This window comes from Acipenser ruthenus, chromosome 4, assembly GCF_902713425.1.
Source record: "Acipenser ruthenus chromosome 4, fAciRut3.2 maternal haplotype, whole genome shotgun sequence".
In the NCBI taxonomy this organism is placed as follows: Eukaryota; Metazoa; Chordata; class Actinopteri; order Acipenseriformes; family Acipenseridae; genus Acipenser; species Acipenser ruthenus.
In genome coordinates, this window is record NC_081192.1 from 56,018,596 (window position 1) to 56,046,402 (window position 27,807).

Consider the following 27,807-nt stretch of genomic DNA (forward strand, 5'->3'; position numbering starts at 1 on the left):
ATATAATACTATAGTAACTACTATAGTATTCTATAGATTTGTTTTATGTGGGATAGAACATACTACAAAATAATGTAGTAAGTACTACATTGTATTATGTAGAATTCTATAGAAAAATGTCTTATGGGTAAGTACCAAATGAAATTGAAAGTTAAATTGACAAACAGTTAATTTAAAAAAATGACAAATTAATTTACGAATTTATAAACATACAAATGAATTTATAGATTTACAAATTAATTAATGAATCGACAAATTAATTGACGAATTAATTATTTATACTGTTGAACAGTTCAGCCATATGAATGATTTTGTTAACTTTGCTGATATTGACTCTCCACGTCGATTTTTTAAACAGAACTCGTTTTGTAAACGTCCATATATTTAAGAATTCAAAACACATTCCATAATGTACTGCAGTGATGACTCATACTCACGTAATTTGAACACGTAGAAGGGGTTTTCCAACTAAGGAAACTGTAATGCCCACTGTTGCGTAAGTGAAGCAACGTTGTCTTGTTGAGGCTATTTTGGACAGCTAAAATAGAAAGCAAGTGGAAAAGAAGAGGTCTGAATAACGTACAAATAACAAAACGCGATTTGCAAGACAGACGGGGAGAAGTTACACAGGAAACGTATCTGCAATCCAAGAAAACATTATGTCTTGTTACGGTAAGCTTCTCGTTTCAATTAAGGGTTTGTTTTCTCCGATTTGTATTCATTGAAGTGTAAAAAGGAAACACATTAGTTAGCGTCCTCTGCATTTTGTAAATATAATGTATATGTTATTTGGTATATATTGGGTCCTGTAACTATGTTTTACTGTACATATTAGATTACTTACGTTTCCATGTACATGTACTTTAAGAAGGGGACCAGTTTCTCATTTCTGAAAGATGAATATCTGTTGTATAGCACTAATTCCATGGGTGTGTTTTAACTGGAAGAGAACACTTACAAAATATAATGTAAGGGTTTGTACTATGTTTTAAGACTTTTTGCAGCATATGTTTCCTTTATATATATACACACACACACACACACACACACACACACACTACATGGGTGAAGGGTATATTTGCTTCCTGAGCCATTCTAAAAAAAAGGCATAATACCACTGTAGTGACATCATTTTTTGATATTTCCTCTAGAGGAAAATATATTGGAGAAACGGATAACGAGAACGTCTGTACAGCACTGAAACACTACATTTAAAAAAACGAACTGTAGTGCTGAACCTCGTCTTCTTTAATGTTAGCAGCACAAGGGTAACCATGTATTATAACAAATAATAGGTGGGCCTCTTCAGTGAGTTACAGGAAAACACTTCCATCTTGGGTTTCTGTGACAGTTATAAGCTACTCGACCTTAGGTCTGGTAATGTATGACTTCACAGAAACCCTAGATGGAATTATTTTCTATCTATCTATCTATCTATCTATCTATCTATCTATCTATCTACACACACACACAGAACATTTCTTAGTAAATATTAATCACTTTCAAAGCTGACAAATTACTAAACAAACTTGGCAAGTTAAAATATTTTAGCAAAATGCTTATAGAATTTACTTTACATTTAAATACCAAACATATTGAATATTTTTGGGTCATTATAAAAAATGTTTAATTCTCATTCTGCCCATGTACTCTTTTCTTCACAACAGATTCTGTAATTTGTTAATCATCAGCATTTACAATCCCCTTCAGGGGAAGCATATGCCCCTCTGTACGTGTGTCACACTAGAGTTTGATATGTCTATAAAACTGGTTATCCAGTTGTAATAACAATTATTTTACACAAATTATTGACAATTTCAATGTTCAATTGATTTATACAATACCACTGTCACTTAAATCACGAAATACTAGGTACCCGGAAATGCACTAAAGAAACTAGGGTGTATTGTTAGATAATTGATTATTTTAATTACCCAAGTGGTGGTACTTAGATCTGACATTGTTTAGATCAATTGAATAAACACAAATATCTGGTGTATGTCTGTCATATGTACATGCTTTTCATTAATGCTTAAATGTCACCTATATCCATAGGCTGCAGGTTATATGCGCCCGTGGAGCCCGTGCACCACAAATATTCTGGAATGCGGGCCCAGCACCACCAGTGTTTGAGCTTGTATATGGGCAATTCCATGATAAAGTAACCATGGCCATTAATTATTATTATTATTTTTTTTTTTAAAAACCTGCTTAAAGCAACTGTTTTAATACACAGTGATGAAACTGCTTGCTCCTAACAGACCATTCAGTAACTGATAACATATGTTATGGGGCACCACGAGAGCACTGTGCTTATTGAACACGTCCCTGATTTTGCCGGTCGCAATCATTAGATCAAGCTCTGATCCGACTCTGATCTTCTTATATTAATATTGTTTTTCTGCTGACAGTCCTGTGCAATGTGATGTTTAGCTGCGATCAGTGTTTTTCTTGTGCAATGGCAACGCCTTCCCTCTCCCCCAATATAAGAACATAAGAAAGTTTACAAACGAGAGGAGGCCACTCAGCCCATCTTGCTCGTTTGGTTGTTAGTAGCTTATTGATCCCAGAATCTCATCAAGCAGCTTCTTGAAGGGTCCCAGGGTGTCAGCTTCAACAACATTACTGGGGAGTTAAAAGTGACTCTGTGTAGAAAAGTGACTCCTGTTTTCTGTTCTGAATGCCCCTTTATCTAATCTCCATTTGTGACCCCTGGTCCTTGTTTCTTTTTGTTTCTGGGTAGACATTGTCGATACCTTTTAGGATTTTGAATGTTTGAATCAGATCGCCGCATAGTCTTCTTTGTTCAAGACTGAATAGATTCAATTATTTTAGCCTGTCTGCATACGACATGCCTTTTAAACCTGGGATAATTCTGGTTGCTCTTCTTTGCACTCTTTCTAGAGCAGCAATATTTGTAACAAGGTGACCAGAACTGAACACAATATTCTAGGTGAGGTCTTACTAATGCATTGTAAAGTTTTAACATTACTTCCCTTGATTTAAATTCAACACTTCTCACAATATATCCGAGCATCTTGTTGGCCTTTTTTTATAGCTTCCCCACATTGTCTAGATGAAGACATTTATCATGATATTTGATACTATCGCGATACTTTGGATCTTATGTCCATTACATGTTAAATGGCTGCCAAAGAGGCTAATACACAGTTAATAATGTACAGCATGGTGGAATGCTTGCTGTTTATATATATATATATATATATATATATATATATATATATATATATATATATATATATATATATATATATATATAACAGCAAGAGGGAGTAGATGAAACAGTGGCGAGTTCTTCATTTTAATTTAATATAATTTAGGGTTACAATCGTTAATGAAAACTCATACGGAAAAAAACGTGAAATAAATGACTTAACAATAATAAAAAAAAGTTAAACGAAATTTAGATATTAATAATAATAATAATAATAATAATAATAATAATAATAATACGCCCAAATTATTATTATTATTTTTTTTGTATTCCATTGCTAGCAAGCAGGGAATACTGACACTGTACTAAAGGCTTCAGAACGAGCTGCGGAAACGCTGCCTAGCTAATGGGAGTGGAGACAGCTGTTTTCTGGCCAATGGGAGTGTAGAGGAGGCGGAGACAACCTGCCTTGTTTGTTGTAGCCAGAGAGGAATCAGGAAGCGAGCAGTGTCTTTAAAAACTCGCTGCTATAACTGTAATTTTACTAAAGTTACTAGGTTTTATATTCAAATGCTATATATTTATTTGTCTCCTTTTGTGAGAAGCATTATATTTCATACAAATAGATAGCTATATGTTTTTCTTTTTTGTTTTACCAGTTTTAATATATTGCTCTCCTTTTAATGTTTCCTTATCAAAATCCGGTGTAATGATTATCTATATATATATTCAAGGAAAGTCTATCATTTGTGAGGGAGGATAGGCTAGAAGAATTTTGAAGTGTACCTGAATCGATTATTTTTTGTGAAAGAACGTGAGTTTCCTGGAAAGTTATTTATTATAGATGACTAAACATGTCGCATTTTTATATTTCTTACGAGTTCTATTTTATATTTGTTCACCTTTCAGTGCGCCCTAATAATGTTTAAAATTGGTTGAATAATCCTTAAACTTTGATTTGGTTGAATATGTTGCTTTATTAAAGAAATGTGTCAATCTTGAAGGAAATGATGTATTTAATATTAATTTGATCATTAATTGTAATCTAATAATTTAAATTATTTCTAACCACATTTAAAAACCGCACAGTGTAGAATAGTATAAAAAATAAAATATACTCCACCTTAAATTAAAAAATACAAATGTTTAGTGATAAAATGTATGGTGTAATAATAATAATAATGAAGTACACAGAAAGAGTACTTGGAACTGCAAACACAAGTCAAAAAGGAAGTTAGAAAGGCCAAGAGAGAGATAGAAATCAATATTGCTAAGGGGGCTAAAACCAATTCCAGAATGTTTTTCCAATATTATAACAGCATGAGAACATTCAAAGAGGAGGTTAAATGTCTAAGAGACACAAATGGCAAAATCATAGATGAAAGATGGCAAAATCATAGATGAAGAAAAAAAAACTAGCAAATATATTAAATGATTACTTTTCACAGGTTTTTACAAAGGAGGACACGGACAACATGCCCCACATGTCGACCTGTGCCTATCCAATTTTAAATAACTTTAGCATAACAGAGGCAGAAGTGTTAAAGGGACTAGGAGCTCTTAAAATAAACAAATCCCCTGAGCCGGATGAGATCCTCCCAATAGTACTCAAATAAATGAAAGAAGTTATTTACAAACCGCTAACCAAGATCATGCAACAGTCTCTTGACACGGGTTGTACCGATAGACTGGAAAATAGCAAACGTAATACCGATCCACAAAAAGGGAAACAAAACCGAACCAAGTAACTACAGACCAATAAGCCTGACTTCTATTATATGTAAACTTATGGAAACTATATTTTTTTTGAGGATGCAACATCGACAATGGATAATTGCAAAGCATACGACATGGTTTATTTAGATTTCCAGAAAGCTTTTGACAAAGTCCCGCATAAAGGATTCATTCTCAAACTGAACGCAGTAGGGATTCAAGGAAATGCATGCACATGGATTAGGGAGTGGTTAACATGTAGAAAACAGAAAGTACTGATTAGAGGAGAAACCTCAAAATGGAGCGAGGTAACCAGTGGTGTACCACAGGGATCAGTATTAGGTCCTCTGCTATTCCTAATCTACATTAATGATTTAGATTCTGGTATAGTAAGCAAACTTGTTAAATTTGCAGACGACACAAAAATAGGAGGAGTGGCAAACACTGTTGCAGCAGCAAAGGTCATTCAAAATGATCTAGACAGCATTGAGAACTGGGACACATGGCAAATGACATTTAATACAGAAAAGTGTAAAGTACTGCACACAGGCAATACAAATGTGCATTATAAATATCATATAGGAGATACTGAAATTGAGAAGGAATCTATGAAAAAGACCTAGGAGTTTATGTTGACTCAGAAATGTCTTCATCTAGACAATGTGGGGAACCAATAAAAAAGGCCAACAAGATCCTCGGATATATTGTGAGTGTTGAATTTAAATCAAGGGAAGTAATGTTAAAACTTTACAATGCATTAGTAAGACCTCACCTAGAATATTGTGTTCAGTTCTGGTCACCTTGTTACAAAAAGGATATTGCTGCTCTAGAAAGAGTGCAAAGAAGAGCAACCAGAATTATCCCGGGTTTAAAAGGCACGTCGTATGCAGACAGGCTAAAAGAATTGAATCTATTCAGTCTTGAACAAAGAAGACTACGCAGTGATCTGATTCAAGTATTCAAAATCATAAAAGGTATAGACAGTGTCGACCCAGGGGACTTTTTTGACCTGAAAAAAGAAACAAGGACAAGGGGTCACAAATGGAGATTAGATAAAGGGGCATTCAGAACAGAAAATAGGAGGCACTTTTTTACACAGAGAATTGTGAGGGTATGGAACCAACTCCCCAGTAATGTTGTTGAAGCTGACACCCTGGGATCCTTCAAGAAGATGCTTGATGATATTCTGGGATCAATAAGCTACTAACAATCAAACGAGCAAGATCGGCTCAATGGCCTCCTCTTGTTTGTAATCTTTCTTGTATTCTTATGTTCTTACTCTGTACTTTTCTACAACTGTACTTCTCCCACGCTGTCGCTGTATGAACTGCCTTGCTTTTGTTTGTGTCTGCTGGTGCTTGTAGCTCCGCCCCTCCTCCTTGTCTCAGAACGGCACCGAATTTGAATTAGCAGCTCTGAGCTTCAGCTTGTTATCGGAAAAAGACACTCAGCTGTTAGAATTTAACCTGCAGTAATTTCCCAATTTACTGTGTTTTCTGATTAAAGCAATTAAAGATGTAATTTCTCCTTACTGCTTCTAACTTCTCTGTACTTTTCCACGACTCTACTTCTCCCACGCTGTCGCTCCTCACTGTCGTTGTATGAACTCCCTTGCTTTTGTTTGTGTCGCGGTAGTCGTCGATAGCACTCTGGCTATATTTTTCTACTTTTGTTCTAAGAGCATCGAGTAATTGTTGATGCTTTGCAGATTCCTGTGCCCTGAAATTTGTTGAACTTCTGTCAGAGGTATGTCTGCATCTACAAACTTCTGAATTGATGTTTTTCTTGTACAATGGTTAGCGTTGCATTTTGTTTCCCACAAGCCTGCATCAGTTTTTATGAGTTTCATTAGTGATCTTATCTTTGTTTTCTCCTACTGTCATTGCCCTATACCACAGCGTTACGCCTAGTTTGCCATTTATATTAGGTGCAATATTTCCTTAATGCAGTTAAAAAAAGTCCTTCCAAAAGAAAGGCTGTACTCCATAAAACTTGCCTTTTCTGCCTCCTGCTGACCAAGGTTAAGAAAATAAGGAATAATGCAGTGGCAATATCAGAAGAAACAAAAAGGCTTGTGAAACAGTTTTTTGAAAGTGTTGATATTTCAAGGCAGGCTCCAGGGATTAAAGATGTAGTTACAGAGAAAGAGGGTGGAAACTGCAGAAATATCACCTCTCCATGTCGATGCTGAAAACCTATCACTGCTTCAAAGAGGATGACTATAGGGATCAGAACTCACTTTTAAAGAAGGTACGCTGTTTCTCGCATATTTTACCACTATGAGGTATAATTTTAAAAACATATTGTATATAAAGATATCGTTCCCATCAAAAAGTATGTGGAATTGCCCATATATAAGCTCAAACACTGGTGGTGCTGGGCCCGCAGTCCAAAATATTTATGGTGCACGGGCTCCATGGCACATATAACCCGGCATCTGTTAGTTTTAGTAAGTATGGTATTTTTAAATTCTATTAAACAGGGCCTTAACTCTTGTTTGATGTTTAAGAACTACTGATGGCTTCTTTATCAACACTCTGACCAGTTTAATAATGTAAAAATATATTTCATTTAAAAAAAATGTAAATGCTGATGGCAAAAATTGTGTTTATATTTTTGATCCATGACACCTCCTTTTGTCAAGTATTGCCAGTCATCCAGTTCATAACCCTTACCCCCACAAAATGAACATCCTATTAGCTTCTGTGGAAGAAAAAACCTCCATGCTCGTTCCAAGTTCTTCTGATACAATCAAATAAGCAATGATGACTGAGCACTCTACTGAATGCTAAGTAAACCTGAAACTGGAATAATGGGGAAGTACATCAGTAGTGGAGAGAAGTGGATTTGAGAAGGAAATAAGTGTTTTATCTTTAATATTTGAAATATAGTAGACCTTGGGCCAACAAGTAAATGGAGTTTGATGGTTTTAGCCCTCACAAACCACCCCACAATTCTGCATCTTAGTTGACCCTGTTCCTCCCTTCCATTTTGAATGAAAACAGTTTCATGGAAACCCTCCATCTACACAGTGCTTAAATAGCTTAAAATCTGTGTATGTTAAAAAAAAATGTTTTTTAGCACAATTAGGTACAGTTTTTAGCCTTTGTTATTTCATTCTGCATTAAATTGGTGTATCAGAAAAGAAAGCGTCAGACTGTTCACTAAACCACAACGTAGGATTTTTATTAGATTACATGTTAACATGAAAGATGAACATGCTCTAAAGAAGTAAAATGTAAATCTCAGCTGATGGCACAAACTCAAGAAGCCTCTTTCTTTCAGGAAACCTATTTAGTTCACAGTGTGTCCAAGACTGAAACAATGTTTCAACCTACTGTACTTAATTTGCTTGTGAAAACACATTAATAAAATTCAGCAGAACACAAGAGGGAGGACTTATTTTTAAATGTTATGTTCCTAATAGATGAAGGGGCATTCAGAACAGAAAATAGGAGGCACTTTTTTACACAGAGAATTGTGAGGGTCTGGATCCAACTCTTCAAAAAGTAATGTTGTTGAAGCTGACACCCTGGGATCCTTCAAGAAGCTGCTTGATGAGATTCTGGGATCAATAAGCTACTAACAACCAAACAAGCAAGATGGGCTGAATGGCCTCCTCTCGTTTGTAAACTTTCTTATGTTCTTATGTTCTTATGTTCTAATACTTCTGTTATGATATTGTTTCCTTTTTATTGTTACCTTCAGTAGAAAGCCTACGCAGCCACAGCTATCACCTGTGTGTTTCAATGTCGGGGATGCTAGTGGAAAAGATGGCAAATTACCTCTTGAATGCCCAGATTATCACCAGGTTCGAGTGTGATGTCATCAAATCGAAACCTGTGAAACTGGAGAAGGCCTCAGAGCTTCTTTCCACCATAATACGTAAAGGGCAGAGAGCTTGTTTGATCTTTTACCAAACCCTGGAAACATGCGACCCCTTCCTATGTGAAAGAATAACAGGAAAAACAGGTACAGTCAATATAAATTAGTACTTTCATAGTCTTTTAGAAACAACAGTTTTTAAATTGTTCTAGAGCAGGGCTTCTCAAACTCAGTCCTCAGGACCCCAGTGTCTTCTGGTTTTCATTCCAATTGAGCTCTCAGTTACTTAACTAAACCCTTAATTGAACTAATAATTTGCTTAATTAGGCCTTTTAATTGTTTCTAGCTTAAACAGTTGGAGGTTTCAAGTTACCGATAAAATTGTATAAGTAACTTGAAATCTGCAACTTTTTAGAACAATTAAAAAGGTCTAATTAAGCAAATTATTAGTTAAATTAAGGGTTTAGTTAAGTAATTGAGAGCTCAGCTGGATTGAAAACCAGAAGACACTGGGGTCCCAAGGACCGGGTTTGAGAAGCCCTGCTCTAGAGAGATAGGTGACCATCCCTTGTATCCCCAAATTCTATCCCTGTTCACCCTCACACATTGGTTTCGGTTTAGAATATACCGATACCAGTGGCGGCCGGTGGCCAAAAAAATTGAGAGGCAGAAAAAAGGCAGAGGGCATGGGGTCCCCTTAAGCCCCCAGCAGCAGTAGAATCAACACTTTTCATACTGTTTATTTATTTATTTATTTATTTGGCAGAAACCTTTATACAAGATGTATTACACAGGTGTTACAGGGCAGTACAATGCAGTGTTATAATACAAGATTACTATTTAAATGCAGTATAGTTTACAGTAAGTGAAAATAATACTACTAAAATACAATATTAGTTATATCTACAATGACATATTAGTAGTTCGATAGTGCATGGATAGTGCATCCGCTGAGGATCCATAGCACCTGGTGCTTAGGTCAGGCAACTCCAGTGCATAGTAGTAGGAGGGGTAGATCAAGAGATCTACAAGTGCAGTCTAAACAGGTTTTACCCCAATTTGGCTGTTAAACGCATTTTCTCCACTAGCCAAGCCACTGCAGCATCATCATCTTACCCGTGATCCGACCCGACCCACTTTAATAAGACCTGCAACCCAACCCGAACCCGCAAGCGTTTGTCCTTTACCCACTGCCTGCGATTGACTCTCTCACATTCAAACACAGATATCTCTACTATTCTCCACAGATTGATATTTATTAACTATCTCTACTTACTTTACTATAAAATACCTGTCTATTCGTTTCATGCACCAGTTGAAAGGGAGCTACACCTGTGCTTTCGCAGAGATGATGTACCAGTTTTGTGGCTGTCTTACATAAAAGCATAATGCAACGAGTCCAGTCACATGTTCATTATTTTCATTTGCTATGATTCCAGAATAATTCCACACTTTGATTTACCTCTCGAACTTATTATCCACTACATGATATAAACCCTGCACTATCTTTTGTTTCACCTCCTCCCTAATCACCTCCTGCTTTAGTGCAGGATATATGGGTACATTTACCTTGTAATACGTTATTTGGGGAAGGGTTACAGATGGGTATGCTGAAAGGACAGAAAACATTTTTGGTGATTCCAAAACAGAGCCTGACCCGAAAATGTAGTTTTTTGACCCGCACCCGAACCACAAACCACAAAAAACTCCGACTCGAACCTGACCGCTCTTGTGGGTCACCCACGGGCCCCGCGGATACTTTGCATAACGTATTTTCTAAACAAAGTTGTTAAGGCAGGAGAAAGGCAGACAAAAATCAAGCATATCATAGCGACTTAAATTTGCTAAACTTAATTAAATGACCAACAAAATAATGATATACCATACAGACGAAAGTGAAAGAGTTTACCTGTGCTGGGGAAAATAAACAAATACTGCTGGGTAAGGGCTAAAATAATATAAATACAGCATCCAACAAATACTAGCTGAGAAAAAAACAACACAAACAACTAGATTTGATCCCAGAGAAAGGAAGTGATATCATAATATGAAACTTTGAAAATATATCTCACTTTACTGACGCTGCTGGTGCGCAGTGTCTTCTGGGAATTGTAGTTTATCTGGTACACACTAAAAGGTGTTTCCAATCAGCAGAAATGCAGGGGAAAAATACAACTCCCGTCATCCACACACGTCAACAGTGCTGGCTTCACATTTAACTTTGGTTTAATGGGACTAAACAGTCAAGGGGTTTTCCACGCTATGGAGCAGTGACACGGTTTATTTTTTGTCTGCTGGCCTAGATGTTTTTTTTAAAATAAAATATCCTTCCACTTCACTCATAGTCGCGCATACTGAGTAAAGCAGTGCTTCAGTAGGGGGCGGGAGGGAGTGAGTGGCTCCTCCAATTAAAACCAGAGATCAGACTACATCATCTGCCATTGCTACTACTGTGTTTAAAAGTAGATAAATGTTTATAATATAGGTTTGCACTGCCTCCCTTGCCTCTAAGGAGCCTCCACTTACCGATACAATACCACTTGCTGTCCTAACTCACTTTTCAACACCAATACAAGACCCATACTGATGCGATATACCTGTCCACAATTAAACTGATTTATATCGATACACTTATATAAAAGCTATTCTATTACACCAAGAATACTCAACTGCACTGATTCTCTATGGGTACTTCCATCACGCTGCGTGAAAGGGTTGTGGGATATAGAACATTTTCTATTGAGAGTCAGTGGAGAGGTGTTGGATTGAGCTGCTTTGAGCTTATTTTATCAGTTTGAAAATATAAAAAATTTGTGAAGTCTATTTTACTCTCGTTCAGAGTGTCTTGTTGAAAAACATAACCTGTGGTAGTGATGACATGCCGTGACTGTGACTGTGACAAGTTTGTCTTTGAAGTATATGGTTTCTGTTCCATTTAACTTAAATGTATAAAGTACATAATTATATTCATAAATACACCATGATTAGTATATTTATTATATTTACCCTTTTTTATTTTATTTTTTTTAGCAAGAACAGTACATTCTGTGCCAGTAATGACTCAGACAAGTAAGTATTTGTTATTATTTTCTTCATGAAGTTATAATATGGGAATCTTTTGAATTGCAAATGTGTCACAAAACTTGATGTAAATGTCATTAAATATATCAGTAAATAAAACAAAACAGATGTAAGCCTTCTCTTACCACAAAGCCTTTTCTTACCACAAAGTGCAGTTGAGAATTTACAGCAAGCCACACAAATTCATGCTTCTATGTGTCTAGTAAAGGAAAAGGAAAGTGAACACAGGATCAGTGAGAAACAATTTCAGCTTTTTCCTTCAAATAGCTGTATTTGTGTGGTGGAGCCCATACCCTTGATTTCCTGTAATATAAATAGGGATCCATTTACTTTAATCTCTAAAGTTTCAAAGCACAAAACTTGGTTTCTCAAAAAAAACAACTTTTGTTTTTAAATGCATGCAGGGTTTCACTGTCTAACAGCCTCATAGAAGTATTCACACTTCAATATTTATTAATTCGAAAACTTGTGGTGGCTGTCAGTTGTAGCTCAAACAGCAGCTGCCCAATCCCCAAAGAGAAGTGCTAGTTGAATGCTTGTGTCTAAACTCAGACTAACTTTCCTTCTAACAACTTGTTTTCATTGGCAAAAAAAAGTGGAAGTCTTCATAGTCAGCAGATGATGACACCCAGGTGATTGTCAAAGCTGCTTTTCATTAAAAAGGCAGCAGCAATCAGAACAAATTGAAAAGTTGTTTCTGCAATTGAAAAGTGAATAGGCCCAATCAACATTAATAACTCTAAACTGCAGTTTGCACTTCAACAACATCCTACTTCCAGATTCTGGTGTACAACCTGGATTTAATCAAAATAATGGCAGTGCCATAGTCACTACAGAATATAGCTATGGCAGTGTCATTAATTACATTTAGGCCCTGCTGTGCAATTGGTTAGCTGAGACTCCTGTTTTATTTGAATTACTGTAAACATGATTCAAGGGTGTGACAGGATGGCTGAGTGGTGACGTCAGGCCAGAATGCAGGAAGAAAAACAAACAGTTAAAATACTGCGGCGCAAAGGACGCTGCGGTGCAAAGGCGCTGCGGCAACGTTTATTTAAACAAAAATAAAATATTTTAACAAAAACACACTGCTCACAGAGCAAAATAAAAGTTTTAAATAAAAAAAAACACAAACACAGGCTGAGCAAATTGCTGTCACTGTCCCTATTATTTTAGTTTGTCTGTCAGTTTCCCCCTTACTCGCTGTTGTTCCTCCTCTAAAACACCCACAAAGACTGCAGAGCTCTGCAAGCTTTTATGCAGGTAACCGACCATCTCCCGATTAGCAACAAATTAATCTCTTCTTGAGATGGCTACCTTCTACATAAGGTTTTTGAACTATTATTATTTGTTTATTTAGCAGACGCCTTTATCCAAGGCGACTTACAGAACTACTACTGGCAGAGGGAGAGCTGCCAACCTCGCCTCTGCCAGAACACTTTGAAATAAAAACAAAACAAATGCACGGCTACACCGTCAGATTTATAAATACATATAAATAAATAAATAAGTTAATAATAATAATAATAATAATAATAATAATAATAAATTGCACAGGGGCAGAGGGGTACCCCGTTCTAAAAATAAACAAATAATCATGTACAGGGCTCCTCGCCCTGTTACAAAGGGTTATAACATGTACACAGAAACCAGCAGCATTAAGCATTTCTGCTCACAATCCATTGTGTATTGCAGAAAGGGTTATTTTTTAAATAATGTAGTAAAACTGGAACCCTTTTTGGATTGTCTTTTAATGGCTGTACCAAATCCAACACATTGTTAAGTGTTGTGTTGCATTGTCTAACTTCAGTCCTAAATATTTGAACCTTACTATAAGTTAATACGTCGTGTGTAGGGTGTTTCTTATTGTAGAAGAGACGTCATCGCGTGCAGTTTGGGCGAGAGTTTGTTTCGCCCTAAACACAATGTATTATGTGTCGCACAAACAAATATTTTACTCAGGAATAGCTTTAAAATAAACATGTTTTTTTGTTTTGTTTTGTTTTTTGAACATTGGGATTAGGTATGGTGTTATGTGCAATCACAAGATGTACTGTGATTGGTTGATTTCTGATATGTGATTTATAATTGTTTAACAGACTCATTTCCCCAGATTGTCCAGAAGGAAACTAACACAGAAGTATTTTCACAAAAGAGTAAGTAGAATGTTTTTTTTTTCAAACTTGATTAATTGGTTCCACTCATCTTAAAGTAGAATAAATAGTAGGGGGAGTGAAGCAGGAGTGCTCGGTGCTGCTCATGAACTTCAGCTCGTCATATAATTGAATACTAATCAATGAAGTACAATCTTTCTGCATTATTTAAAAGTATAAATAATCCGGTATTCATAAATAAAAAAACATAATACTCATTCTTTGATGTTCTTTGTTGTATTTCCGAAATATCATCTCAAGTGTTTTGAAACTGGTACAAATATAATAAAAATATGAATTTAGAGTCAAAAATACACATTTAAGTATAGTATAGTAATTTAAGAATACATACCATGTGCAATTTATTTTTCTTGTAGTATCTCAGTGATCTCAAAACTCCGGCTGGCAAAATTTGTCAGTGATGACAGCACAAAATGGCCATTTGCCGCGGGTCTATGGCACGTTTTTTTATTTTTTTATTCAAGCTCCATTTTCTTTGTCTTTGTCGACTTTGATTCATGTTTGTATCATCAATGAAAAATAGACATTATAAGCTTTCTGACTGTGCAGGCCCTTGAATGTAGGACATACAGAAAGGTGAAAAAGAATAATGTATTTCTTTATTTACTCCTGAGATTTCAAAATCTAAACCAATCAGGGCTGAAGTAAGATTGATTTGCTGTTGAAGGTGTCTATAATTAAGGCTACGATTTTGTAATTTTTAGTACATTTCACGGCTGAGGTGCGGAAAAAAGAGAACCCCTCTAGTCCGAGGACGAGGTAGCATGGCTTACCTGAAGTCGGGGGTGGATCCGCACTTACCCCCCCAAAGGATGGACCCCCGGCTCCCCGCAGAGAGCCTCATCGTGAGACAAACAATAGAGTCGCACCAGTGCATAACATAAAAGAGACAGCTGGAAAAGATGGGAAAGGAAGGGACAGACCGATCGACAAAATGGTTATCTGCTGCTGAGATGGCGACGGCTTTAGCGGAGAATGTTTTATAGTACTCATAGAACATAGCACCCCCGTATCTAACTGAGAGCTCGACAATGTAGAATAAATAATGATCCGGCTCTTGACGGTGGTGTGGAACTTAGTGTCACATGACTTGAGTGTAACATTGATATTTTTACTGTAGATTATTTATTTGGTAAAAGACCTGAATGTTATTATTGTTTAAACTATGTTTCCAGTTGGTGGAAACGGATATCTTCTATTATTTGCTTTCAAATGTTTGGAGAGAGTGTGGTGCCTAATGGTAGAGGCTGAATGAGAACCGGATGCAATTTCAGATGCTAAATTGTACTCGGGCTATGCTTGATGATTCCTTGGAGTGCGAGAGAGACTGTTGGGATAGACAGCAAGATAGGGGAAAAACCACCAATAAAACGATAGTGATACTGGATCCCACTAATGTATGATTTAATTGTGCCTAGAGCCAGATGGAGAGAGTCTCTTGCATGTGCAATGTGTCTTGATTGATCGGATAGGCAGAATCCAGTTTTGAGCACAGAAGACATAGCAGTTACAGCCTGTGGTGCAAGACAGCCTTGTAGATGGAACACCTGCAATAGCACTGGAGCTGCTGCTGGGATCAGCTTGCGGAATCTGGTTATTCATGAAACCCCTGAATCCAGGAAATGAGGCATCTGTGAAAAGGGACTAATCGTGGGGGGCCGAGATGTAGTGTTCGTGGAATAGTGAAAGCCTGTTCCAGTCATGAATTAATAATGCACATATTTTGATGTCCTTCCTGGATTCCGCGGATATGCTTTTCCGAGCTTCCTGGCTTGATGCTGTAGAAAAGGAGCGAGGAGACGTGAAATGAAGGCTCTACCCTGGGGGATGATGTAATTGAAGTGGCCCAGTAAGGATAACAAGTCCCATTTTTCTGACAGAAATTAAGGATCCGAGGTTGCTGAGTATAAGTTATTGCAAATGTGCGATGATACATTATGAAAATATCTTTAGTTTAGTAGCAATGAAAACTGAAAGTGTACAGGATGGGAAAGTCCAGTACAAGTAGCAGTGTGAAACCTGTTTCCAAAAATTAAACTTAACAGAAACAACAACTCAGCCATTTCTTTTAGTGTTTAGTTTAGAATCTAGCCCTTAATGTTGCAAAAGTATCAAAAGTAGAAGCCATATGTGGTCGCTGTACTTGATTTCTAACTACAGAAGCGTGCTATGGAACGTTGAGGGCGGCTGATGCCAGGTTGTAAGTGGGAACGTCAGCTGTGGGGACTGGAAGTGCTGAACCAAGATGGCGGCCATGACTGGAGTGGCGAATACTGAACTTGAAGTAATAGAAATTGCTGCAACGTTGGAAGCGACCTGTTTGTCCATATCGTTGAGACGTGTATTAATTGAAGTAATTGAGATGGCGATGGAGTGAATGAGGGACTTCATGTCCTCGAAAATGTTGTTTACGAAGCTGAAGGGTGGGGTCTGTTTCAGCTGTGTCTCCTGGTTGTTGTGCTGAGAGGAGACGGTGAACATGAGAGGAGGGCGGCGCTGCCGGCCTGTCCTGGAGCTCTGTGTTTGCGGAAGCGCGCTTGAGAAGCAGTCAGCATGGTGTAGCAGATATAAAGGTACAATAAATATTGAACAATGCCATACTATCGCTTCCAGTGTCTCATAGTGCCGGGGCAGCGGGTCTGGTTACTGGGAGAAGTCTGCATTAGAAGTAGACAGTACTGAGTTTCCATCAGAGAAATGAATGAGATATTGTTGAGGAGAATCTGAATTGAAGTTGGTTCATGCTGAAAATTAAGAGTTTTATATTTTTGAACAGAGAACGGGTTGCAGCGTATGCAAAAAAGCAAAACACTAGACAGAGAAGGAGTGTGAGATTGGGGTTTAAGTAGGAGGTTAATGATGATAGGCGTTAATTGAGCTGCCCAGCTACCACCCCCCGAATTTCGACTTTAGGCTAATTACCGCGGTTTGAACTTGCAACATAACGTCCTTGAAGAGCACGCGGCCTTAGCCCGCTACACCACTGCGCAGTTGTTGAAATACAATAGTTTTTTAAGCTTTCATCCAAGTCTGACCAGCTTTTGCTGAAAACCTGAAGGCGCTGCTCGATTCTAGAAATGCTCTATTTCCTGTTTGAAAATATCTAGTTTCCTGTTTGGTAGATACCATAGAATGGAATTGTACACAAGAGGGGCATGCAGCTTCCTCGTCTAAATCTCTGATCTCTGATAAATTGTAGTTCCTAGTTTAATTAAAAATAAATGAAGGAATAATTTATTAAGTAGAAATAAATAAATGATTTAAAAAATGCATAGAGGAATAAATATATTCAGAAATAAATATTTTTAAATAAATAAATGTAGAAATTAATGTTTATATTATAAATGTATAAATAAATTAATAAATAGCAAGCCAGGAAAAAAAGATGTCATATTAATTGATTTGGCTGATGCTTTTATCCAGAGCAATTGACATTTGTATACCTATATACAAAAAGTACGTTTCATGTAAAAAAAAAAAAATTGCTATACCACGAGACATTAGTGCTTCTTCACTTGTAGCATATGTGGAGTAGTGGTTAGAGCACTGTGCTCTTGACTGGAAGGTCGTGAGTTCCGTCCCAGGTAGGGGACACACTGGTGCTCTACCTAGATTGGTCCAGTAAAAAAACCAACTATATAAATGAGTAATTGTATGTAAATAAAATAATGTCACAATTGTAAATTGGCCTGGATAATGGTGTCTGCTCAGAAATAAAACAATATTTTTTCAGGCCTGGTTGGTACTTGGATGGGAGACTCCTTAGTAATACCAGATACTTTAAACTTTTATTTGGAGTTTTACTCAGTGGTGTAGTCGAGGGTATATGCAGGTAAACGGTGTTTACCCACTATGATATATTAATATTACATGAGCTACACCATAGCTAGTGCTTCCTTGTTCTGCATTTAATCACCAATGTAATTAGAAGAAAAAAAAGAGAATCCCCCAGCTATAAATGTATTTGAACTATAATGTAGATCACATACAAATGTCCAGAAATAAGCATACAACTGTATCATTTATCATCACAGTAGAATTGTAATAATTTCATAATAAATAATAACAATAATAAACATAACAATTAAGCACAAATGTTACGACAACATTGAAAACTAACTGACTTACACAAACAAAAGTTGGCTTTATTAAGAATTAATAGTAAAAATGACAATTTTAAATTTATAATAGTTAAGTTGTTGATTTAACAAAATAAATAAATAGGGAGCTCCTCTCCTACCTCCCTAATTACTAAGGCTTCCTCCAAATATATTAATATTTCCTAATTGGTGTAACTGCGATAATTAAAATTGTCAAGTTCAAAATTCCAACTGCATCTAGCTCACTCTGTCTGTATCTCTCTCTCACTATTCTCAATCCTCGCTCTCTCGCACCTGTGCAATACAGGGTCGGTGGCGCTGTCTCCCTGTACTAAAAAAAATACTGCACTTAATCCAATAAGAGAACACTTTCAAGCACGATGTGTCTTATGCAATTTCAATGGGAAGAAACCGAGATAGGCAAAGCCCATGGAGGAAGCGCCACCATTAGAATTGCACCTGCAGAGGACGATATATTGCTTACAATCTCTATTTTTGTACTGTTAACATACGCACACACATATACACAGAGACTTATATTTGTGTTATTAATTGAACTATATTAATTGTATTTATATTTAAAAATGGGGAGGCACTGCCTCCCTAGCCTCCCCTGAGAAACCTCCTCTGATCATTTTTTTCCATAACGCGCTAATGCCAGGCTGCTAATTTAGCAAAATCTGACATATCCACTGAGCCAATCGGCGTGTAGTATCGCAGTCGTGTGACCCTATTGGCAGCGGCCAGGAGGTATAGTAGCGTATTTAATCTTGTAAATTGTGATTTTATGATTAAATGATGAATAATTTTAATAAAATGCAACAAAGTCAATTTTCTAACGGGGTGTAGCAATGGTGAATAAGCATTCACAAATAATGCTTAGAAAACTGTCACTCGGTCGGAACTGTGAAACCTCCCTTAATCTCCCTGCAGTGCCAGCCCCACTTAATGGTGTTTTATGTTTGTGTTCTCCCTCTGCGTGGGATGCGAAGTTTATCGTTTAAATTTACTGAAACTTGTTGCATCTTTAGAAGTAAGTGTAAAGTCATTTTACAAAAATGTGGAGATTTATACTTGGTTACGACCCTGACTAAATATATCATTAGCAAAGGGGGCCGGTTGTACTAACGAGGTCAAACAATAGGTCACGTTTTACTAAATATTTTAAAACTAATAAACAAACATTACCATAATGAACACTATCGTAGTATGTTGCTTAAAACATAATAACACAATATTCATAATAAAGTTCATAATAAAGAGTATCTATAAACAGTAACATATTTAAATCTTGGGACTCTCTGTCTGTAGATTGGTGTTGTTTACATTATCGTCGGCATGTTTTAAGTGATTGAAAGCTGAAATTACTTTTTTAAAAACACACTTTTTTATACCAATACAGTATTGGTGAGCGATAATCAGTTAGTTTGAAAACCAGTCTTTAATCACTGATAAAAGTGATGCACAGGCGGTGATTCCGTGAGCGCTCCGGAGCTCAAGCACCAATGGGAAAATAAGGTTCTGCACAGTGCAAATAAATCACCTGTTCTGTCAAATTATAGTGTGGATGGTTCACAAGCAGAACTGTTATTGCAGTGTTTAAAAATATAAAATCCATTTATACAAAGTCTCCCAGCTTTCTTGAAAAGATCTGTGGATCCCTTGTTTTTCTTTTGTATGTGTTTTGCTCTCATTAGTATCTATAGTAGATACATCAATCATATATATCAATCATAATTAATAAAGTGCCACGTCAATCACATTGAATATAAAAGAAAAATAAAAGTTTTTTTAAAAAATGCAATTCTCAAGTCTGCAAAACAGAAAAGTGCCTAATTGTGGTTTGAAACTGGAAAATGAGTGGTTACCATGCACAGGCATGATGGAAAATACGGTAAAGTGACTGCATCTGTATTTGTCACCTTTTTTTATAACTCTTTTGTCCAAAATCCATGGCCGAACATATATTTAAGAAAAATAAAACCATGCTCAGTTCTTCTCAGTGCTGTAAAGGAGCGGGCTGGAAACGTCCGCTCAAGGAACTACACCGCTCCGCTCCCCCGCTCCATATACAATTGGCTCGCTCCGCTACACTCACACTCTGGGTGTTCCTGCACGTGAGACTGACAGCTGAGACCTCAGTCAGAACTGTGGTGCGAGCAGGGGGGCGTGGCCACTGGACAGTGTGTTCTTTGTGTGTGGGTGTGTATGTGTGTGTGTGTGTCTCTGCACTCATTGAAGTCAAACCATGGCCAAGAAAGGCAAAGGACATGGATATGGCCTTTTATGAAGAGATCAAATGCTTTATAAATGCCTTACATTGGCCTAAGTTCATAACACCTCTATAACAAAGAGAATAATGTTTTTTTCAGCATCAAAATGTGTTAGTATACTACCCTTTAGCACTGACATGCATATGTACCTTTTGAACCACTCATAATATTGTAGTTTTGTACCTACGTAAATATCAATATATTAATACCTACCAAAATAGACATATTGTTTTCACCACTCATGGATGTACATTTGCAACTAAAAGAATACAATGTTTACACTTTCAATACTGTCCAAAAGTCCCTTCTACCATTACTTTACTTTCAAATCTTTTCTCATTTCTCTTATATTACTCTACTTATTACTCTCTTGTCTGGTCTGTCTGTCTGTTTACCATTCTCGAATATCTTTCCCTCGCTTTATTCATTATTTGAGAAAGTAAAAAAAGAAGTGATATCTATGACAAAAACAATGTCAATGTAAAAAAACAAGTTAGAAAAATGCAACAGCCGTTTAAAGTGGTGATACCAAACACAATAGCTAAGTTAGGAGAAGCCATTGGGGCAACCTTGTCAAGCACCAAGCAAATAGGCACAATTGGAAAGGTGCTGGGGCCCAACATTCACACAATTGTTGCTTCTAACTTGGCTTCTTTTTTTGATCGCTCCACTTTATCACTCCACTTTACATTGAAATGCTCTTTGTACAACTTCAAGTGGATTGTGACCATTCCCTTATCAGCTCAAAAGTCACATCTGCAACAGAAAACATTGACAATGCACAACCAAAAAAAAGACTCCAACACCCCAGCCCTGGATCTGCAATGCCTGTCCCATCAACTGTCATTTCCCATACACTTACCTTGCATTCTCATTATCCCTTGCACTCGTTGCCATTATTGGTCTTGTTCATCATCTTCATTGTTGGAAATATATTGCTTCATGCTCTTACATGTATTATTTTATGTGTGGGCTAAATGTCTGTCCATGTGTGCCCTGATCTACCTGTGCCTTACCTGCTTATTGTCTGTGTGTCTTCCCAAAGCATTCTTGTCTGCGCCTGTGATGATGCATCTCCCATTCCGTCTGTCTTTCTCTCTGTAGTAGTGCTTGTAAGGATAACCAAGAGCACTTCAGTCTGTGTTGAGCACTTTCCTTGGCACACATGTGTCTCAGCATCTTTATTCTGGTTGAACCCATCTTATAAGGGAATGAGCATTTCAATGTAAAGTGGAGCGATCAAAAAAAGAAGCCAAGTTAGAAGCAACAATTGTGTGAATGTTGGGCCCCAGCACCTTTCCAATTGTGCCTATTTGCTTGATGCTTGACAAGGTTGCCCCAATTGCTTTTCCAAACTTGGCTATTGTGTTTGATATCACCACTTTAAACGGCTGTTGCGTTTTTCTAACTTGTTTTTTTACATTGACAATTTTTTTTGTTATAGATATAGTATGCGCAGTACATAAGTCAAGCAACTGAATATAACAAAAACATTGTGGACTTACCTTATTGATGAATCCATTTGTATAAATAATATTTGGAAGATGAAGAGCCGGTTTGAAAAACCAAACTGCGAACACTCAACCATTTCATTTTTTTCGTACCATAAGCAATTAAAAAGGCAATTCTGTTTTGGTCCTCCCTGTTGAAGAAGGTCCAAGGCTTTGGACGACCCTTATTGTTATTTTTTATTCTTATTTTTTCTTCAGTTGAAAGCAAGGAAAATGGTGTATGAATTTTTAAAATCTACAACATACTGTATGGAAATCAAAACAAGGGAGTAGCCACATGTGACCCAAAACCTGTCTGTCAACAGACACGTCAAGATTAAGTTTGTTTATTTATTTATTTATGTATTTATTTATTTATTTATTTATTTATTTATTTATTTATTGCATTTAAATAGCACTTTTTTTATACAAAAGTATTGCAAAACACTGTACAGTACATAGCAGAAAAAAAGAACAAACCACAATACTTTTGTTAATTCAGTGTAGGTCTGATACTGTATGACACAACACGGAAAACCTTTCAATGGACAAATATTGCTCGCAGTATTTCTACATTTGTAATTGATGTAAGAGGACTGGCTTGTGTGTAAGTTATGGTTAAATAGTTTCTTATTGTGTTTGTTTGTTTACTTGTTTTAATCCAGGTGGACATAGCTCATCCCCTTCAAATTGTACCATTGCCATTTATAATTCTAAGCTAAGCGGTTGCATATTTGGTAGCAACAACACCTTGTGTATTATGAGAGGAGGAACCCATGAAGATCCTGAAGAGTACAGCAATGCTTATAACAATTATGGTATGATTGTACTTATTTGTGTACTTATAGTTTGCATAACACAAAACTGCCCCTAGGTACGTACAGTATGTCAGTGTTTATATATATAAGACATAAGAATACATATATAGTGAGAGACACTAATCCAATTGTGGTCAAACTTGGTTCTGATATAATTGTAAGTATCAGGATCTGAATATATAGTGAGGTGTCTGTCCATCACACTACAGTATGTACCAGTGGCGTGCGGTGACAAAATGGACTGGGGTAGCAGAGTCGTCGCAACCCCCCCCCCCCCCCCCCACACACACACTTTTTTTTAAGTGGCAGCTACCTGTAAGCACAGATACCTATTTGTATTTATAAATGTATATTTATAAGCAATATCGTGCAAAATCCAGCTATCCTCCTAACTGCAGTGCTAACCAAGGAATATTCATGTTTTGGGGTTGCTCACTAATGATTGGTCAGCTGTCAGAGTTTGACTTTCACATTGTTTGCTAAAGCAGGCCCTTCAAGTGAGGCAGAGAATACCCTGGGAGATTTATGGCCCGCCTCTGCTCACTCCTGATTGGTCGCCTGTCTAAAAAAAAGGACATTCTTCGACTCGCCTATTGGTTAAACTCACCCAAGCCCTTCAACTGAAACGGAGAATAACCTCAACTGTTTTTTTTCTATCGTCTGGTCGTTGTTTTAGATTATGCAGGGGAAATGCAGATCTCTTATTGGCTGATCACATCCCCTTCAGAAAACCCCTAGACTCTTAAAAAAACTCTAGTAAACCCAGTAAGTCATCTTGGATAAAGGCGTCAGACAAATTAACAAATAATAATTAGAGTAGTATGCTTCATTGTATAAGCAAGCACACTGTATGCAAGTGAGTGAGGCAACATAATGTCATTTGACTGACGGTTTACTTGGCACTGTCTGGTCAGCAGAGAATACCCTGAAGGTCCTGACGGCACGCCACTGGTATGTACATACAAGTCACACTGTAATAAGTCACTAATCTTTAAGTGCAAACTATTTGACTGGGATTCTCTATTGAATTCCCATGAAACCTGTTATTGTGCAGGTTTCCCCACTTTTAATGTATTTTTGTCTTATTAGCTGAAGCACTGTTATGATTTCTAGGGGTCTTTCTGAGGAAAGGTGGGTGTTAGGATATTATTATTATTATTATTATTATTTATTTTTTAGCAGACTCACATCTTTGTTTATTTACTTTACCTGTCGCTAAGCTTGAATTTTTTTGCCCTGTTCTCACTTAGTCAGAGATAGTGCTTCAGATGGTCGGAAGCAAACAGTAATGAAAAGTTGGTGCATTAAGTAGCCAAGCCTCTACAACCTATTGCACAATTAACAGGTTTCACAATTAATCAATGAAGAACCGGAGCCAGCTAAATAAAACAGTATGGTACTCTAAAAGGTATTTTGCACTGACAATTAACCATTAGTTATTAAGAGTAATCTGAATCTGGGGCAAAAAAGGAGATAGCTGATTGTCGTTACATATGTATTTTTAAAATGTAAAACTGGTAATATCCTGCACAACTTTTTCAAATTGTTTACTGTGTTTAAGGAAATAAACCAAAACGATTTTGCATGGATTTCAACTCTGAGATACAACAGTCACTACCAGTACAAAAACCTGCTGTGCCACTACTTACCAGGAGCATAGAAATAGTCACCTCAGACGTGGAGTATGTGACTGCTGGCAATAACAATGTACTGAAAGTGGAAGTGGCAGAGGATCAAGAAAGTGAAGAAGAGGAACCTGGAAGAGGAGACTGAAAATTGACAAGCATTTCTGGTAAAAAACAAACAAACAAATGATACATGCAATAGGATAATTAGCTTCAAATGTCATTCTGAATAGTTCCTGATTTCAAAGAAATCACATGATACTGCAAACTTCTTATTTAGAACCAGGAAGTATACAAAAGGAACTAGCAACAATGATTCTACAGACCAGAGTAGTATGAAGTCACCGAGTGAAAGGGTTTGTTAATTAAATCAGGTAGTCGTGCTGGAACTAGGTCAAAGTCAAATCGGGAAGTTGTGCAAAAAAGGTCAAAAGCTGGACCCGGTAGTCAAAAAGGTTCAGTAGTAGAAACTGGGATCAGGGAAGTCAGACAGGCAAGGTTTCGTTCACGATAATTTAATATTCTTTCTCTCTTTCTTTATACGGCCAAAAAAAGCAAATGCAAGAGAAAGAACATAGATTGTGATGTGGCTTAAATAGGCAGATAGGCAGGAGAGAATAGGAGGAGAGGTGAACCCCACTTTAAAGTTAACATTAAAAAGGGAGCTCCCGAGTGGCGCATCCAGTAAAGGCGCTCCTCGCAGGATGTGCCCTATAGCCTGGAGATCGCTGGTTCGAATCCAGGCTATGTCACAGCTGACCGTGACCGAGAGTTCCTAGGGGGCGGCGCACAATTGGCTGAGCGCTGCCCGGGTAGGGAGGGCTTAGGTCGGCAGGGGAATCCACGGCTCACCGCGCATCAGCGACCCCTGTGGCCGATAGGGCGCCTGTGGCTCTGCAGCGGAGCCGCCAGATCTGTGTTGTCCTCCGGCACTATAGGTCTGGTAGCATTGCTGTGGATCTGCAGTGCGAAAAATGACGGCTTGGAAGGAGCACGTTTCGGAGGACGCGTGTTTCAGCCTCCGTTTCCTGAGTCGGCGGGGGGGTTGCGAGCGGTGAGCCGGGGATACAAATAATAATTGGGCATGCTAAATTGGGGTGAAAAACCGGGGTAAAAATAATTGGCGATGACTAAATTTAAAAAAAAAAAAAAAAAAAAAAGGGAATAGTGAGTACCAAATACATCCCAAATTATTTACTTTTTAAGCTTTCACTATAGGCAATTTTTTACTTATTAGAAACGTTTCATACATTCATTACCTTTATTGTGTGCTGACAAAACCTGAAAAACTAAAACTAAAAACCTACCAGTATAAATTAGTGGCAGTTACCGGTGTTTTCTCTCCCGGTCAACTGTATAATTATTAAAAGCGAACTCCACCACCACAGGTACTTTTAGTGTACTCTCCACGTTGTTGTTTTTGTTTTTTTGTGTTTGTGACAAAACTCAAAAATCACTATTTTTTCAGAATTTTCTGTGATCAGTGATCAGAAATCTGTCTTTGCTTCCCTGCCCACACATTTTGATTCCCGGGCTCCCTGCTGCTTGTGACGTTATGATCACAGAACAGTGCTATAGGCTAGAAAGCTATTTTCTATTTCCTTAGTAATGGTCTTAACAACCATGGCAGGAACCTGTTTATGTGCAAAATGAGAAGATAACTGCATGTACTGAAAATGAAATAAGTTTGTTATTGATTTTATCATAAAGACAATGACTCGAGTCAGATGGAGACTTTTTTGCATGACTCGAGTCGAGTCGCGTCTTTTTTATTTTTTATTTTTTTATTTATAAATTTAATCGTTGCCAATTATTTTTATTATTTTTTTCCAATTTAGAATGGCCAATTATTTTTTAAGCTCAGCTCACCGAGCAAATGTGTAGTTTATCATAGCTATGCAGCACCTTAGCTTTATTTTTCAGACTTGCATATATACAGTACCAGTGCACATTAAGAGCCCCCCTATGGATATGTTCTGCTTATTCCCAAACAGCATAGAACAAAGCCTGTCACAACAAATTAAAAATATTTATGATACGTATGCTTTATATATTTTAAACTTAACATTGAATTTACCCCGTTATTATGAGGCATTTTATGTTCTTGAAACACATAATGTTCTTGAAAAACAAAAAAAGCCTGGGCACTTAACAAGCTATGCTGTAATTCACATGGACATGGGACAGAGATGAGGAAAAATATGTTATTTATATGTTATGTTTCTGTAATTGCACATCAATAGCATAACATCTGCTGATTCCATCATTTAACGTATATTTGATCTTTTGAACACCATTTAGTTTTTTACTATATTATATTTAAAGTGAAGCTGAAAGTACATTATAAATACTATTAAATACAAAGTCATATGTACTGAAAAGTTTACATAGTAATAAACTACTACTCATACAAGATTAAAACATTTGGTTTACATTTTTAGTCTATTAAACAGTCATATAAATCTAAATTGTATATTTTCATAAAGATTTTTTTCCTAGACATATTTGCCACATCTGACTTTACTTTTTTTCTTCTTTCAGGTGCTTTAAGATCTCTGTGGTAATGCATTCAAAAGTTGTCTGATTTGAGCTTGTTTGATGGTCATCTCAAGAGCTGCAATATGGATGGTTAAATCACTTTGTGAATGCTTCATCAATTAATCTCAAATGACATGGATACATTCAGCTACTGTTCTATGTAGCACACTAACCCAGTAGAAGAAGATCAAAGAACAGAGTTGTGTACCAAACATTAAGAAAATTCAAAGTTCACTGTCTCAATACAGCAGCAACATAAACCTCATTATCAAAAGCCAATGTTATACACTGTTTAAATTACTCACTTTGTGACCGCTTTGGTCTGTTTTTTGCTGTACTGTGAATGCATCTATCGGTTCCACACACAGGCACGTGGTGAGCAGCGTCCTCAGTGTCGGTGTCTCTCATTGCATCTATCCCTGAGTCGGTTCCATGCACAGGCACGTGGTGAGCAGCGTCCCCATTGTCGGTGTCACTCAGTGCATCTATCCCTGAGTCGGTTCCACGAACAGGCACGTGGTGAGCAGCGTCATACTCAGCTTAAGCCGCGGACATGACAGACCAGAGTGGTCAGAGCTGGTGCTTGCTACTATTTTTTTGTATTGGCTATTCTGGGCAGTTTCACTCATGCACAGGATCCTGGACATTAATTTTGGTAACTGCTGTTAAGAGGCATGAAAAGTACACTTGTCTGATAATATAACAAAAACAGAGAACCAACAAAATACTGCAGTTTATTTCATATAATATGTATTTGTTTCATACTGTATTGTCCTCTAATGTTTACTTGAAATGTGTCCTGCATACAATAACAATACATGACAAACTTGTTAAGATAAAAATAAATCATAATTACAAAATAAAGCACCCTTCAACAATTTCACCTCCAATACTAGTATCATATTCAAGCGCACGTTTTCACTGCAGAATTACTCACCCTGATAACTACTTACCACTGTATCTAACTTTTAACAAATAAATACAGTTACCCTTAA

At 37.0% G+C, this 27,807-nt stretch overlaps 1 protein-coding gene across 4 annotated transcripts; it reads left to right on the plus strand.

The window, feature by feature from the left end:
* Positions 1–458: 458 nt before the first annotated feature.
* LOC117399207 (uncharacterized) lies at positions 459–27,807 on the plus strand. 4 transcript variants are annotated; one of them, XM_033998255.3, is made up of 7 exons: positions 459–672; positions 8,597–8,860; positions 11,744–11,782; positions 13,894–13,950; positions 22,497–22,649; positions 24,211–24,441; positions 26,816–27,807. In XM_033998255.3, the coding sequence occupies exons 1-6, from the start codon at positions 660–662 to the stop codon at positions 24,420–24,422; spliced, it is 738 nt and encodes a 245-aa protein (XP_033854146.1). In that variant the 5' UTR covers positions 459–659; the 3' UTR covers positions 24,423–24,441; positions 26,816–27,807. The 4 variants fall into 4 exon arrangements, 2 of the variants coding, with proteins under 2 accessions (XP_033854146.1, XP_033854147.1); XM_033998256.3 differs by having other exon boundaries at positions 8,600–8,860; XR_004544063.3 differs by lacking the exon at positions 459–672 and adding an exon at positions 6,098–7,138.